Genomic DNA, 15,853 nt, shown 5'->3' on the forward strand with positions numbered 1-15,853 from the left:
CAGCCGGGCATTTTCACTTCCTATCCGGTTAAAAAAAAAAATTAAAAAAAATCAGAAAATACCAGATACCTAAAATGTCCAGTATTTTCTGATTTTTCTACCCCCACCCCCTACAGGAGAAGAAAATACCAGACACCTGGCAACCCTACCACACTCAGCAACCGGGTTATATCATCTAGTCCCCTCATTTCCCCGTAGATAGGGTGAGTAAGAGTGAGTGTGTATGTGTGTCTAGTCAATAGCAACAACAACATAAAACGAGACTACCTCAATAAACATTTTCTCCTTTTTTTCCACTTCTCTTTCCCCCACCTTTTTTTCTGCTATTTATATGGAAACTGGACCCCTTAATTCCATTCATCTGAAGTGGTGGGTTGTGCCTGTGAAAGCTCATGGTACCATCTACATGTTTTGTTAGTCTTTAAGTACTGCAAGGCTATTTGTTATTTTTTAAGTTTTTTCAGTTACAGACTAACATGGTTGCCCCTCTGAAACTTACCTCAATAAAGTCAGCTCTAGCTGGCATGTACCCAGCCATGTCCCTGGAGAGCAAGGAATCAAAGGTAGGCCGTGGAGGATCATCAGCAGCTAGAAAAATATGGGTTTTAGTTGCTGTGGGTTTGTTAAGTTGACATGTAAATGCAAAACAGACTGTAGTTCTAGAAAAGGGTATTCCCTATGCTGATGCAGGAGGAATTAGTTTAGCTAAGACAGCCTTATTATTTTGTAATTAGGATAAGTAAAGTGCTAAGTCCATTGGGGTATGGCAAGGCAGACTCCATTCCTCAGAGAATCCTCTGCCTCTCCAGTTGACCAGGAACATTTTTTTAGGTGGGGAAGCTGTCACCTGGGGTTTAGTATCAGGTAAATTCATTCCCTCAGTCTCCCACAAAGCACCTAATGGAAGGAATGCACCACATTTTATGTACCAAAAGGCTTGGTCTGATATATGGAAAATCCTATTAAATATTTTCCTTAGTGATCCACAGACCAAATATTACTGTCCTTTTTGAGTAAAACAAAGTACACCTCCTTCTCCAAGATTCAATCAGTTTCTAAGATAAAACTTTCAGATAATTATGCAAAGAAAGTCAGTGCCCATCTCTATGGTGGGTACTTACAGTGGAACGGAATGGCCGAATCGGCGTTTTGTGCCTCTTCTACCTGTTTCAAGTTCAGCAACGTAGATGCAAACAAGGGATTGTTGATGAAGTGTTTCATATAATGTTTCTCACACTCCTCCTTTGCTTTTGTGCACATCTGATTGGCTACGTCCTGCCTAAGGGGTGGGGAAAATCCCATAGAAATTGGCAGATTTTTTCACTAACAGAAGAAAGAATCATTTTAAAGAGAGTTTAGCATGTTTAGCCTAGCCAAGTGAAGGCTGAGAGGGAATAGGATTTCTCCCAAGATGTAATTCTATAAAGTAAACAGCAGGGACCTTAGCAGAGGGGACAGGGCTGTAGGTGGGGCTGGGGACCTGCCTCCTCCAGCCCCAGCTGCACCAACTGCCCATGTTTAAAAGTCTTTAATACAATATAGCAACTGGAAAAAAGCATCAGCACCATGTGACCTGCCAGCTCTCAGCAGACCACATAAGCCTAGGGATCATCAGTGGGCCACAGGTCACAGTTTGAGAACCTTTGTCATAAGGCAGTTTACTCGTCTATAAAACAATTACAGTAAACTTCCGATAATCCGGCACCTTTAGGACCCAGGGGGTGCCGGGTTATCAGATATACCGGACTATCGCAAGGGGGGGCTAGGAGGGGGGTTGGGTGGGGTGATGCCACCCCAGACCCCTCATAGCCCTCCCTTCCGATAGTCCGGCTCTGCCCCAGGCGTCCCTGATTCAGCCGCTGCTGGTCAGTTTCAGCAGCGGCTGAATCGGGGACGCCTGCAGCAGAGCAGCTGGAGGGCTGCTTGGTTGGTCCGGTAGCGCCGACCCTTGGTGCAGCGAGACCAAGCCGGCAGCATTCCAGCTGCTCTTGGGGACGCCTGGGGCAGAGCATCTGGGGTGCTGCCGGGTTGGTCCCACAGCGCCGCTCCTCGGCGCTACTGGACCAACCCGGCAGCACCCCAGCTTCTCTGCCCCAGGTGTCCCCGATTCAGCCGCTGCTGAAACTGACCAGCGGATGACTCCAGGAACCCCGAGGCAGAGCTGCTCTGCCCCGGGCTTCCTGGAGTCAGCCGCTGGTCAGTTTCAGCAGCGGCTGAATCGGGGACAGCTGGGGTGCTGCCGGGTTGGTCCCGCAGCCCCGAGGGGCAGCGCTACGGGACCTACCCAGCAGCACCCCAGCTGCTCTGTCCCCGGCTTCCCCGATTCAGCCGCTGGTCAGTTTTAGCAGCAGTTGAATCGGAGAAGCTGGGGGCAGAGCAGCTCCAATGGTCCGGCTGCCCACAGCACTTCCGGGTTCCTGATGGTGCCGGACCATCAGGAGTACCAGACCATCAGATGCCGGACCATCGGAGTTTTACTGTATATGTAAACTGAGGCAGAGTGACATTAAAGGCCTGATCATGCTAGATGTTAAGCTTTCTCCACATTCTAATGACTTCAGTGAGAGTTGAGGGAGTTCTACACTGCATAGGAGGTGCTTGGCATCTCTCAGGATTAGGCTTTCAGTGTATTCCTCAATGTCAGTGGTAGAGCTGGGAATGGACCCCTGATTTTTTTCAATCCTCCACTCTGAAAGTATGTATATCTACATTGCATTCCTCTTTCGAGAGAAGAATGCAAATGCAGCCGAGCAAAATTGCAAATGAAGCGCGGATTTGAATTTCCTGCACTTCATTTGCATAATCGCGTCCAGATCCTATTTTGAGATTAAAAAATGCCGTGCAGACGCAGTTATTTTGAAAGAAACCCCTTCTTTCGAAATAACCCTTACTCCTTAAAAAATGAGGTTTAACGGTTATTTCGAAAGAAGGGCTTTCTTTCAAAATAACTGCGTCTACATGGCGTTTTTTATCTCGAAATAGGGTATTTTGAAATAGCGGCCGGATGCGATTATGCAACTGAAACGCGGGAAATTCAAATCCACGCTTCATTTGCAATTTCACTCGGCTGCATTTGCATTCCTCTCTCGAAAGAGGAATGCAGTGTAGACATACCCTTAACTGCTTGATTGGACTCTCACTCATGAACAACATGCTGTGTTGTGTGCTGGAATATTCAGCTTGCAGATCCTAACCCAAAGCTCACCAAAGCTCACCAAAGTCAATGAAAATAACTTGATTTGGTTTGGTTTAAGCACTAAGTTCTCACCAGTTTCCAAATCCACAATCCATCACTGCTTCTAGAAGTGCCATTTCCTCCTGAGCTGTCCAGCTGGGATCCAGGACAGGAAAATCAGATGTCTGGAGAGGGGGAAAAAAAAAAAAAGAACAAATCTCAGGGGCCCTCTTTGTATAGATCACCACCTCTGATAAGTCCCATATCTTGTCACCACCTGCAGAATCAAAGAAATTCTGGCACTACCTGGCAGTTAGAGCTCAAGTTGCTTTGGTACTGGCCATTTAAGAGCTTCACTTTGTCCCAGGGCAGCTTATGTCAATACGCCATCTACCATAACTATTCCTACTTTGTGAAACTATCATAGAAGTTCTAAATACAGCAACATTTAATGTATTTACCACCTGTAATTAAAAAAAAAGTGCAATGAAATGTTTATTTTTAAAGAAGATTATTTAAACTTTTTTGCTGGGGATAGGAGGAAAAAGCAATTTGTCTATATAGCATAACTGTCTACCAATTTTTCTTATCTCCAGGGGGTAGCTGATTTAGTCTGTACAGGATAAATTTAAAAAACAAAAACTGGTTTGGTAGCACTTTATAGATTAACAAAACATGTAGATGGTATCATGAGCTTTCGTGGGCACAGCCCACTTCTTCAGATGACCAGATTTTTGAGTTTAGGATGTGCAGACCCAAAATAAATAGGGGAGAAGGGGAAAGAAAAAAAAAGGAGGGAGGGGGTAGGAAACAAGGAGCAGAGGTTATGATGACAGACTTTGAGCCATACATGGACAATAAAAATTACCGTGTTTTAGCGCATATAACCTGCGGGTTATACAAAGTTTTACAAACCCCGCAGCCCCCCGTGGGGTATACATGTCCACGGGGTATACAAGTTTATTTTTACTTGCCTAGGTGTGTAGTGCAGCTCCCCTCCTGCAGGCCGGCCAGCTCACCTGCGCTGCGCTCTCAATTCCCCACTCCCGGAGGAGGGTGGCTTGCGCCAGGCTGCGACTGTGCAGAGGCTGGTGGCGAGTGTGGCTCCCCTCCTGCAGGCGGCCAGCTCGCCTGCGCTGTGCTCTCGGTTCCCCCGTCCTGGAAAACGGTGGGCTGCGCCTGGCTGTGACTGCGCGGTTCCCCTCCTGCAGGCCGGCCAGCTCGCCTGCGCTATGCTCTCCGTCCCGTGCCATCCGCCCCCGCTCCCCGCCCCGGCCCCGGAGGATGCAGCTGGTATGTGCAATTACCAGGTACCTTAAAGTAGCGTATATAGCCCACGGGCTATACATGTGCATGGGTTATCTAAGACTTTTTTTTACACATTTAGGAAAAACCGTGGGTTATACACGAGTGCGGGTTATATACACTAATTCATGGGTAAATAAAAGCCTCTGCATCATTCCACAGTATTACATATGGTTATTTTTTCTTTAATTTCAGTAAGAACCTCAGAGCTGCCAAACTGGTCACACTGTGCTCCATCTTGCCCCATATCTTGTCAGCAGACAGTCCCAGAACTTGAGGGGGGCAGTATACAGAGCCACCTGTCTTCCACCCCTAGTTTCTGGTATTTAGAGGTTTTTAAGGGAGCCATCACTGGATTTCATCTTGACCCTCTTGGCTAATGGCCACAGATGGACCTATTCTTCATGAACTAATCCAGATCTACTATCTAGTTATACTTTTGGCTTTCACAACAGAACCCATGGCAATGAGTTCTACAGGTTAGTTGTGGGTTGTGTTAAATAAGTATTTCCTGTTGTTTCTGTGAAACCTGCTGCCTATTAATTGCATAGGGTAACCCTACACTTACAAAAAATATAAAATCTGCTGCTGGGTTAGTTTTCTAACATAAAATTCTGAAAACAAGGTTGTGTATCTAGCAGACTTTTAATGTGAAATTAGTAAACATGGGTCTAACTTTTAGAAAATAACAAAACCCAAGATTAAGAAAGATAATTTTAATTGTATATTTACCATAATTTCATAGGTGTGATCACTCTGGTGTTTCTTATACTGAAATCCTCGTGTGAAACACTGCAAAATAAGATTAAAACCATGTTACTTTTGTGCTTCTTCCTTTAATACATTTTATTTTTATTAAAAACAAGGAGTCCTGTGGCACCTTAAAGACTAACAGATTTATTTCAGGGGTTTTTGCTGATGAAAACTTATGCCCAAATAAAACTGTTAGGCTATGTCTACACTCGCAGCTTCTTGTGCAAGTATGGCCGTTCTTGCGCAAGAATCCGCAGAGCGTCTACACTGCCCGCCAGCTCTTGCGCAAGTAAATTTACAGTACGGCGTGGTAAGGGGGGGCTCCTTGCGCAAGAGCTACGCTCTTTTTTGACAGGTGTAAGCCTTCTTGTGCAAGAACTCTTGTGCAAGAGGGCAGTGTGGACACTCGGCAGGGATTTCTTGCGCAAGAAAGCCCTATGGCTAAAATGGCCGTCGGAGCTTTCTTGCGCAAGAGAGCGTCCACACTGCCATGGGAGCTCTTGCACAAAAGCACAGCGCGCACTTGGGAGTGTGGACGTTTTCTTGAACAAGACTTCTTGTACAAGAACACTTGTGCAAGATGTTCTTGCGCAAGAAGCCGTGAGTGTAGACATAGCCAAAGTCTTTAAGGTGCCACAGAACTCCTTGTTTTTGCAGCTACTGACTGAACACAACTATCCCTCTGATACTTCTTATTGTGCTCTAGTTAACAAAAATTATCAACTTTATAAATGAAATTGGATTTGAATAATGATTTTGTCCCCCTCTGCGCACACAACCCCCAATTTAAGTGAATCTGTTGTTGGGCTTTTTTCACAGTGGATCATTCCAGAGGACAGAGCACAGACATTTATATGTAAGAATATCTTAGAAGAATAAAATTTCCCTTTAGTTAAAGAAGAAATATCTTGTCACCTATCTTTCCCTGTTTAATACTACACTGAAGATGGTTCACAGCTATGTACTGCAATTTAAAGGGAATTCTGCTTAGGTAAGTCATGAGGCACGCTAAGTGCACAGAAAAAATATAGTCTAGCTGTTGACCACTGGATCATGTCTCTTCTCTGCATCGATGGGTGCCTAACCAAATATTTCTTTCATCTGCTCATGCTGAATTCCACCATTCTTCCATCCTCCCACATTTTCTCTTCCATTTCTCTGTCAGAGCGATTATTTGTCAGATGAGCATGAGTTGATATGAGGTTAGTAATTAAAAGGTGCTCTGCAATGATTTATCATTTAGAAATAGCTCTGATGACCTGCTTCTCAACATGACATACGCTTCCACTTTTACACTCCGCTTACCTGCAAACACAGGAGAAAGGGAGGAGGCCCACACTCTGCACATTTGATGTAAGGTTCCATGAGGTAGGAAGAGCAGCCTCGGCAAGGGGGCTTATCAAAAGGGTCATCTACGAAGTCAACAAGAAAATACATCGAAGGAAATGCAATACAACACAAGCATGTTACTATTATTAATATTTACACCATCCTCCATTACCACTAGAACCTTGCATTTTTTAAACAGAGTTAGCAGTATGTCTCATAGCCTGTATCTTCATGTCAACTGATATTTTTAAAAATAAACTATTACATGCTACAGCTGAAGTAACCCTATCTCCTCTAATGCAGTGTCAGTTTCCTCAAGTATTTGTGGGATATTGTCCTGCTGCTGGAGAAATCCTTACATGGACACCTTCCCAGAGATGGTGAAATTACAGATCATCACTTGGACTGGATACTGTGATGTGATGAGCATCTTTAAATGCATGTAATGAAAAGTCTATCCTCTTGACATCTATGGATACTATCCTGCAGAAATGTAAGCCGCATGGACTGGAAGACCAAAGAGATCCTTTTTAATTCTAGTATCTATGGTTTTCAGAGAGAGCTTTGTTAGTCTGTTTCAGCAAAAACAACAAGAAGTCCAGAGGGAGATCTTAAAGGCTAACAATTTTAGTATGACATATATGCAACTCACGAAAGCTTATGCAAGACTAAAACTGTTAATCTTTAAGGTGCCACCGGATTCCTTGTTTCTACAGGTTTAAACTCTCTAAACTGGGACTCTCTGGTCTGGCAACATCCGTGGAACCCCAGTGGCCCAGGAGCCACAGCAGTGGCGGCTGCCCAGTGGGGCTGACAAGGCAGTGGGGCTGGCAGCAGATGGAGAGCTGCCTGGGAAGCCAGACTAGGGCTGAAGGTGGGGGGCACCCAGAAATGACCTTCCCTGGTCCAGCAAAATCCCTTATCCAGCAGTGGTCAGGTCCCGAGGGTGTCGGACCAGGGAGGTCCAACCTGTAGTATTTATGAGTCAGTGCTTTTAAAAGCTGGCTGAATCACACACCAGGAGACCAAAGTAATATATTTATTGAGGGAGACTGCACAGCAGAGGTAGTAGCATTTGTTTGCTCCCAAAATAATCTAAAATGATAGTCTGTCAGGGTGAGAAAGGTGGTCTGTTTCCATAACCATCTTAGGACACTCCAGAGGCTGATGACCAATCTAAGGTTGTCAAGAAAGGCGTTAAAGCTGTGTAGCGGTGTGTGGGTTTGTTGGGTTTTTTTTTTTTGGGTGACAGATTTATTCAGTCGGGTATGTATATTTTATTTAAAACTTTATATTAAATAAGCAATTGGGACATTAATTTGTTTGTTCAACTAGACTATTTTCATTACCAATCGTCTGAGTCACTTAGTGCTCCCATCAAATTCTTATGACAATTCAGGGGCCAAAACAATCACATGGATCAAAAATGCCCTAGTTCCCAGCAACCCTCATTGAAAGATAAAGCCTTCAAACTAGGCCCAGATCCACACTGGCAGAGAAAAACTGATGCAAGGTACACAACTCCAGCTACGTGAATTGTGTAACTGGAGTTGACGTCCCTTACATTGATTTTTCTGGGGAGACCACACAGTGGGAGGTCAACAGGAGAAAAACTCCAATTGACTTACCTTACTCCTCGTGAGGAGTAGGAGTACCTGAAGGTGCCCTCAGCATTCAATTTAGTGTGTCTTTACTAGACCTGCTAAATTGAACTCCGGAAGATCGATTGACAGAGCATAGATCTTTCAGAAAGTGGAGACATACCTAGGACAGAGGTTTTTAGACCTCTCTGTGAAGTTCTGGTTATGGTACTTACTGCTGAAGGAGGCCAGGCGCTCCATCCTCCTCACACTCTGGTGTTCTTCTTCAGGACAGCAATATAAGCACCTCTCCTTGTACAAGGCTCCTCAGTATAAGACCAACAATTGCCAATGTATCTATCAAGGTACCATCCAACTGAAAGAGAGTAGGCTGTTGTGCAACCCTTTGAACAGATAAGCTCTTCTGAGACTACACCAACTACTCATGCAAATGAGCGGTCATAATGCAACAGGGACCATTTGACATGACTGAAAGTCTGTTCTCTGCAGTTGAGACACGAAACCAAAAACCGAAAGACACAATTCATAGTATTAAGAAATCTGGAACTCCAGGATCATAACTTATCTGAATAAAAGATTGATGTGACCCCCAAAAAAGTGGTGATTGTCAAGTAACTGTATCATCATGAATCTTGAAAACTTTGTTACAAGATGTTCTTCATTAGCTCTGCAGAACCATGAGCTGTGCCTTTATGATTTTATATATTTGTCAGAGGCAGATTTGGACTCTTCCTTACTGCTTAATTTGATTAATAAAAGGGTCACTGCAGCCCTGAGAATTGAGAACAGAAATGTCCTTCATGGAGTAGGGAAAGTTTCCTTTAGGAACATGCTCATCACAGCTAAGATAGTGGACTTTATAGAACCGATAACTGCTTTTGAGAGTTGTGAGTTGGCTGGCTGTATATTCTCCCCTTCTCATGCAACAGTCCCAGGGCAACTATATTCCTGTCAAAAAAGAAAATAAGTAATTTAATTCAAGGATCCAAGTGCTTTACAAACATTAAATGGTGCACCCACAAGGAATTATTTTAGAGAGGTAAGTAGCAGCTCCAATTTATTGATAAGGAAACTAAGAACAAGGAGGAGAAGTAACTTGCTCAAGATCACAGAGCAAACCAGTTATAAACCTCAGAGCAGAGCCCAGAGTCCTGATGCAGATCTGAAATGTGATCCAAAGACTACAGCAAAGTTTCCAGCAGGAAGCAGGACAGCAGTAAAACTCAGACCTCCCCAGAGTAAGATAGAATTTTGTTAGAAACTTGTTACTTGAATCTATTTTAATCAAAATTGATTCCCACCCAAGATCCTTTAATACAGTGGTCCCCAACACGGTGCCCGTGGGCGCCATGACGCCCACCGGGGCATTTGTGTGCGCCCGCCGACAACCTGGGCCAGCCCCGCCCGCGGCGCACGGGTGGCGCCAGCCCCAGGCGCTCGACATGCACCGGCGCCGGGTTCGCGGCACTCGGGCGGCCCCAGCCCCGGGGCATATGCGGGCGCTTGGGCACGCGGCGCTCGAGCGGCGCCGGTGCCAGCCCCAGGCGCGCGGCTCGGGCGGCCCCAGCCCCGGCCCTAGAGCACATGCCGGTGCCGGGTGCAAGGGCATCCCAGTCGCCTGGCGTGCTCCCGGACGCGCGGTCCTGCCCCCGGGCGCCCGGCGCGTGAGTTGCCCCGCCCCCGGGGCTGGGAGCCTCTAAAGGTTGGGGACCACTGCTTTAATAATATAAATTTCACTCTTGTGAAACATTTAAAATGTAGCAGTAGTAACAAACAAACAAAAAAAACTAAATGGAGGACTGCAATAATATGTATGCTAGAATAAACAGCTACTAAAATTAGGTATGGGATAAAGACCCTTTCAACTATATGCAAGCATAGGAAAGACAAAGAGCGTACTCTAGTCCAGTGTTTCTTAATCTTTTTGATACCTGGCCTCTGCCTTCCTAAACTGTGTCAGGGAGATCTCAGGGAGCCAGCACCACAGATCACTCCCTGGGAAACACTACTTTCGTCTAGAACAGTAGTAGGCTGCATGCTCCCCTTCAGGGTTCTTGTGTGGCCCACGAGACATTTAGTTTATTATTGCCCTTGCACAGGGTTGCCAGATTCTGCTGGGTTCAATCCGCATATTACTAAAGTGGCATGCTTGTAAAGCAAGGGTGGGGAACCTTTTTGGGGCGGGGGCTGCTGACCCACATAAAAATCAGTCAGGTGGGAGGCAGTGGGGGGCTGGAATGCCAGTGCAGTCTTCCCAATGGGGGAGGGGAGGAGCCCCGAGCCCCTGGGGGCCAGATCTAGGCAAGCTGGGGGACTGCATTTGGCCCCTGGGCCTTAGGTTCACCATCCCTGTTGTAAAGCAAGGACACATGGAATGATGTGAGCGCTGATTGCACTAGGGATGTTAAAGACTAGTCGAACTTCCGATAAGCAAATGCTTATCAGATAGTCAGTCAACTAGTCAATTCCTCCCGCTCTGCTGCCTCTATCAGAGTCAGTAAAGGGGGGGGGGAGAAGGGGTACTTCAAAGAAGAGGTACTCCAAGGAGGCATTTCAAAGGGAGCTGCCCCTTTAAAACACCACCTCTGGCATTTCAAAGGGGCAGCTGCCAAGGAGCCTGGGGTCAGCTGGGGACTCCCCAGCTGATCTGGGTTCCACTGTAATTCTGCATGGAACCTGAGGTCAGCTGGAGAGTCCCACGCTGACCCTGGGCTCCATGGCTTTGAAATGCACAAGAGTCCCTGCTGCGGACTCTTGTACATTTCAAAGCAGACACGCAGTGTGGAGCCCAGAGTCAGTGGGACTTCCCACTGGCCCCGGCTGCAGGCGGAGTTCTGCATTCCTCCTTTGAAATGCACAAAAACCCCAACAGGGCTCTTGTGCATTTCAAAGGAGGAATGCAGAAGTGCCTATCGAGTAGTCGATGGAAATTCCATCAACCACTCGACTAGTCAATTAACCGCAATTTAACATCTCTAGAGTGCACACTACATTGACTGTGACAGTCGTGCATGTCCTCTGCCTCCGATCGAAATGCTGCTACAGTTCAATCGGCGCCCCTGCAAATGCTAGATAGGGAAGCACAGTTAGCAAAACTACCCTACCCCACGAAATCGTCTTGGTTACAACAATCTTGTGGCTCACTGAGATGACTAAGCCTGCAAGACTTCTTTCATGCTGCCTCTTATGCTGGGAGAGTTCTTCCTGATCTTGTGCATCATCTCACCTTTATTTCCTTCTTCTGACCCTCCCCACGCACCCCCTCTCTTCCAGACCCCCCCCTCCAGACTCTGCATCTTCATCCTCCTCCTGCATCTTCCACCCTTGCAGACCCTACTCCCTCAACCCCAGTCCACACCTCCACCCTACCTCCTGCCCACAACCCGAACTCCTACCCCCAGCCCGCTCCTGGCAGCCCCCTCCTGCACACTGAACCCCTCCTTTTTGGCCCTGCCAAACAAACCCTAGTAGCCCCAGGCTCCGGAGGAGTTAATTTGGCCCTAGGGCCTCCCCATGGGGCAGAAGCTTGAGGGGAGTTTTTTCCCCCTGATTCTGAGGGGGGGGGCTACATCTGGGAGGGTTTTTTTTTCTCCTCAGGGGGCCAGGACACTAAGAGGGTTTTTTTGTGCTTCTCTTTTGTGTGTGGCCCCCAACTGATGTTTTGATGGGTCTGTGCCCCCCCCCCCAAAAAAAAAAGGTTCCCCACCCCGGGCTTATTGGGACCACTGTTCCCAACCCCTCCTCCAGGAACCAGTAGGGACCCTACTGCCCTCCCCCTCCCCCCCGCCCAAGCCCCGCCCCTCCCCCGCCCACCCCAGCAAGCCCCGCCCCTGAAGTCCACGCGGCGGCGGTTTACCCCAGTGCCCCCTAACGGAACAGCAGGGGAGGCGCCGCGCTCTCGCCAGAGCGCGCATCTGAGGTGGCTGGGAGCGCGCAGCCACCGCCTGCCTAAGCTCGCGCCCCCCTCTCCGCTTCACTTGGTATCTTCCTACTTCTCACCCCTCCCACCCCGCCCCGCCGCCGCATGGTCTCTCCCGGGCTCGCGGCCCGCTTTGCCCCCAGCTCGTCACCTCACGCCGGCTTCGCTCAGGCCCCGAGCCCGACTCCGCTCCAGTCCCAGCGGCCGTCCCCACGTGCTCAGGCTCGGCGCGGCTGGGCACGCGTACGTGCGCGCTCACGAGGCGGGCGGGGGTGTGTGAGGCTGGTGCCCTCACGCCGCGCGTTTGCGGGTTTGGGTCACGTCGCCGGTGGCGTGTGGCACTGCAGCCGGGGGCGGGTCGACCTCGGCACGGAGGCTGTGAGGGGAGGGCTGGCGTGAGAGGGGGCGGGGTTGGGCTCGCAACGGTGAAAAGGGGCAGCGGGGTCGCACCGCGGGAGGCTGGAGCTGGGGGGGGGGGGTCGCACCGTGGGGGGGGGGGGGGAAGAGCGGTGGTGTTGCGGGTCGCACTGTGTGAGGCGAGAACTGGGGGGGGGAGGACCGGTGGGGTTGAGGGTTGCACTGTGGGGGGGGGAGCGGTGTGGTTGGGGGCCGCATTGCAGGAGGCGGGAGCCGGGAGCCGGGGGGGGGGGAAAGAGGAGCGGTGGGGTTGGGGGGTTGCACTGTGGGGGGGGGGGGGGAAGAGGAGCAGTGGGGTTGGGGGGTTGCACTGTGGGGGGGAGAAAGAGGAGCGGTGGGGTTGGGGGGTTGCACTGTGGGGGGGAGAAAGAGGAGCGGTGGGGTTGGGGGTTGCACTGTGGGGGGGGGAGGAGCGGTGGGGTTGGGGGGTTGCACCGTGGGGGGGAGAAAGAGGAGCGGTGGGGTTGGGGGTTGCTCTGTGGGGGGGGGGAAGAGGAGCGGTGGGGTTGGGGGTTGCACTGTGGGGGGGAGAAAGAGGAGCGGTGGGGTTGGGGGTTGCACTGTGGGGGGGGGAGGAGTGGTGGGGTGGGGGGTTGCACCGTGGGGGGGAGAAAGAGGAGCGGTGGGGTTGGGGTCGCCCCGTTGGCAGCACGGGGCTTGTGGAGTTTGACATCATTGATTGTGGTGAAGATTTGTTTGTTTTGCTTTTTTGTTTTGTTTTGTTTGTAAAACCAAGGCACCCTTTAGGCTGTGTTTAGAAGTATGCCTGAAAACCATCTGCAGGCACCAAGGTTCGTCTCTGGACTTTGGCAACGTGTAGTTCCTGCAAAGCTGCAGAATAATAATTATGGGTAAATAGTTTCTTTTTGCTAGCACTGTTAAATAATGAAACTGGGGTCTGGCCAGTCTCCCTCCCCCTCTGTGCTGCAGCCTTGGCAATACATAAAGAGTTCAGATTTACTTGGGTCTCTTCATTGGCAGGAGAGCTTCAATTTATATTAATTTGAAGGCTATTGTTTATATTTATTTTTGCAACATGGGGGTCCCTGCACGCTCATCTGCAGCCAGGTGTGACTCTCAGGCAGCAGGTAGAACAGAAGGTTCATTAGTTCTCAGGGATACAAGGTAAAACATATTTGTTAGTACAGGAACCAAAAGCAGACAGTACAATCCGCCTTGAGGAAAAGGGGGGCCTGGAGCCAGGGCCCTCCCCCTGTATCTTAAGCCAGCAGAGACTAACTCACTCCGCAGCCCGACCCAGCTTTATAGGCAGCCCCACTTCTTCCTTTGTTCAGCTTCCTGAGCTTAAGGTGTCACCTGTTTGCATCTCCCTTCCAGGCTCACCTTACAGTGAACCTGGGCCATTGTGACCGTGCTAGCCTGGTCAGCCTCCCCTCAGTGAGAGTCACACCCAAAATTCCCATCTCCAATTTGGCACTGGTGCTATGCCCAGGGAAACAGATCCACACACAAAGTTACTACAGTGCAGGACAACAGAAATTACATGCAACATAAAGCGGACAGAGCGAATGGAACCCCCACTTTGTCACATCCATGTTACAAGTGAAACATTTAAATGCTTGCCCTTTATTTAATTTTTATTCTGCATTCACTCAACTAAATTACTCTTAATTCTGTCTGGCAGATAAATTAGTTTGGCCTGGATCTCAGCTCTAATTTTACTTCCTAGTACATCTATCTGAGGAATAATCTGTAAAAACAGCAGACACGTGACACGTGGCTATTTTATTTAGCCATGTTATAAAATAGGGATAAGATCCTATCTGTACTACATGTTGGCACAATTTTGAATCTGGGTTAGAATCTGTGTACTGCTTTGTTGCAACCACTTTACTTAACTGTCTATATTTGTAGCATAAATGACCATACATGAGTCTCCTGTTTCCATTGTAATGAATGGAACTTGATGATAACCACTTACAGTAGGGGTTTGCATCCATGTAATTACATTGATGTAGTTCTCATGTAGACAGGGCTCTAATTAAGTAAGCTGATACTTATATTGTCACCTTTTGACTTCCTAGTAATATGAGTTTACATATCTGAGAGCAAGTATATCACAGACTTTAGAAGATAGAGCTGGATTAAATAACATTTGGGAGGTTTTTCCCTAAATCATAAAGACTTACGTATTACAGGCAGCATTAATCTCTGCAGAATGTTATGTTGCTGTAAGGGTCAGAGGAATGCACAAATGTGTGCTAGAAAGAATGATATGGATGCTCAGATATCAAAAGGGGGAGAGGATAGCCCATAAACTTTGGTAAGAAGAAAATGTTTGTTTTAATGAAATCTTCCAAACCAAAAAACAATGATCCTTTCCAAAACCTGTGTATCTTTGTGTCAGTGGAATAACAAGTAATTAATGTTTTCCATGGACTGGCGTCTGTTTTCCATTGGTAATGGTCATTCTATTATCCGTTTAGCTGAAAAATAACACACAGTTCCTGCAAATATGCTAAACACCAGTACATCACCCCTTCATGATAGACTCTGCCAGGACTTTTCATAAGTGATCTAGTAAGGTGACATGGATGACAGTTATGAGTCTTGGTACAGAAGAAGGTGCATGATGGAGAGTGAGAATAGGCTAGGAAGAAGAGTGAGGAATGAGACAGGATATAAGGATGACATGAAGGTGGATATGTAGGTGGCAGGCAGTGATCCAAAGGTTTGAGATGAAGATGAGAAATAGAGATTGTGAGTAGTTCTAGTCCTGCTCTCTGCTCAGCACAATTTATTGCATTTGCTGTTTGAAACTGATTCCTTTTGGAATTTGGAAATTCCACATCATGTATAATAAAACTCCTGTCAGTTCCAGAACTTTCCCAAATGTTTTTCAATGCATTTATAGTTCATTTTCCTAGTTATATAATACAGTTTGTATAATACAAATACATTTATGACTAACCTCCGTTCTCTGGAACAAAATCTTTCATGGTGTGACACTGCTAAATTCAGTGGAAATATACAATGGAGGAGTTTAATCTCCACTTTCTGTAGTAGTCCATAAATAAGCTTCCTAAATTGATGAATTCCCAGGTTCCTCCCTGCACCGTTCCCATCCATCTGCAGTCTAGAGCCTTTGTGATCTTTCCCTGACTGCTTCCTAATGCTGTGTTTGTTACATTCTGGTCATCTTGTACTCACTTGACAACTATGTTATCTGTGTTGTGGAGGGGGCTATTGGGGGCACTCAGAGGGATTTGAATGGAGTCAGTGAATCTTGTTTTGCAGAAAGACCTGGGATTTAGAAATGACACAGCTGAGACTCCCTGTAGAATATGGTTACACATGTGCCAGAAAAATTTCATAATTTATCCCCTGTAGCAC

General features: G+C 47.6%; 1 protein-coding gene across 1 annotated transcript in view; it reads right to left on the minus strand.

Moving 5' to 3' along the window:
* TADA2A (transcriptional adaptor 2A) overlaps positions 1-12,399 on the minus strand; it is a 37,745-nt gene extending 25,346 nt beyond the window's left edge. Inside the window, exons 1-7 of the mRNA XM_075904786.2 lie at positions 12,234-12,399; positions 8,379-9,111; positions 6,539-6,645; positions 5,213-5,272; positions 3,269-3,360; positions 1,122-1,279; positions 500-588 (exon numbers count right to left, since the gene is read on the minus strand). Coding sequence (XP_075760901.1) covers positions 500-588; positions 1,122-1,279; positions 3,269-3,360; positions 5,213-5,272; positions 6,539-6,645; positions 8,379-8,403 — 531 coding nt within the window. The 5' untranslated portion in view covers positions 8,404-9,111; positions 12,234-12,399. The remainder of the gene's footprint in view (positions 1-499; positions 589-1,121; positions 1,280-3,268; positions 3,361-5,212; positions 5,273-6,538; positions 6,646-8,378; positions 9,112-12,233) is intronic.
* Positions 12,400-15,853: the final 3,454 nt, after the last annotated feature.

This window comes from Pelodiscus sinensis, chromosome 21, assembly GCF_052426305.1.
Source record: "Pelodiscus sinensis isolate ZL-2025 chromosome 21, ASM5242630v1, whole genome shotgun sequence".
Taxonomy (NCBI): Eukaryota; Metazoa; Chordata; order Testudines; family Trionychidae; genus Pelodiscus; species Pelodiscus sinensis.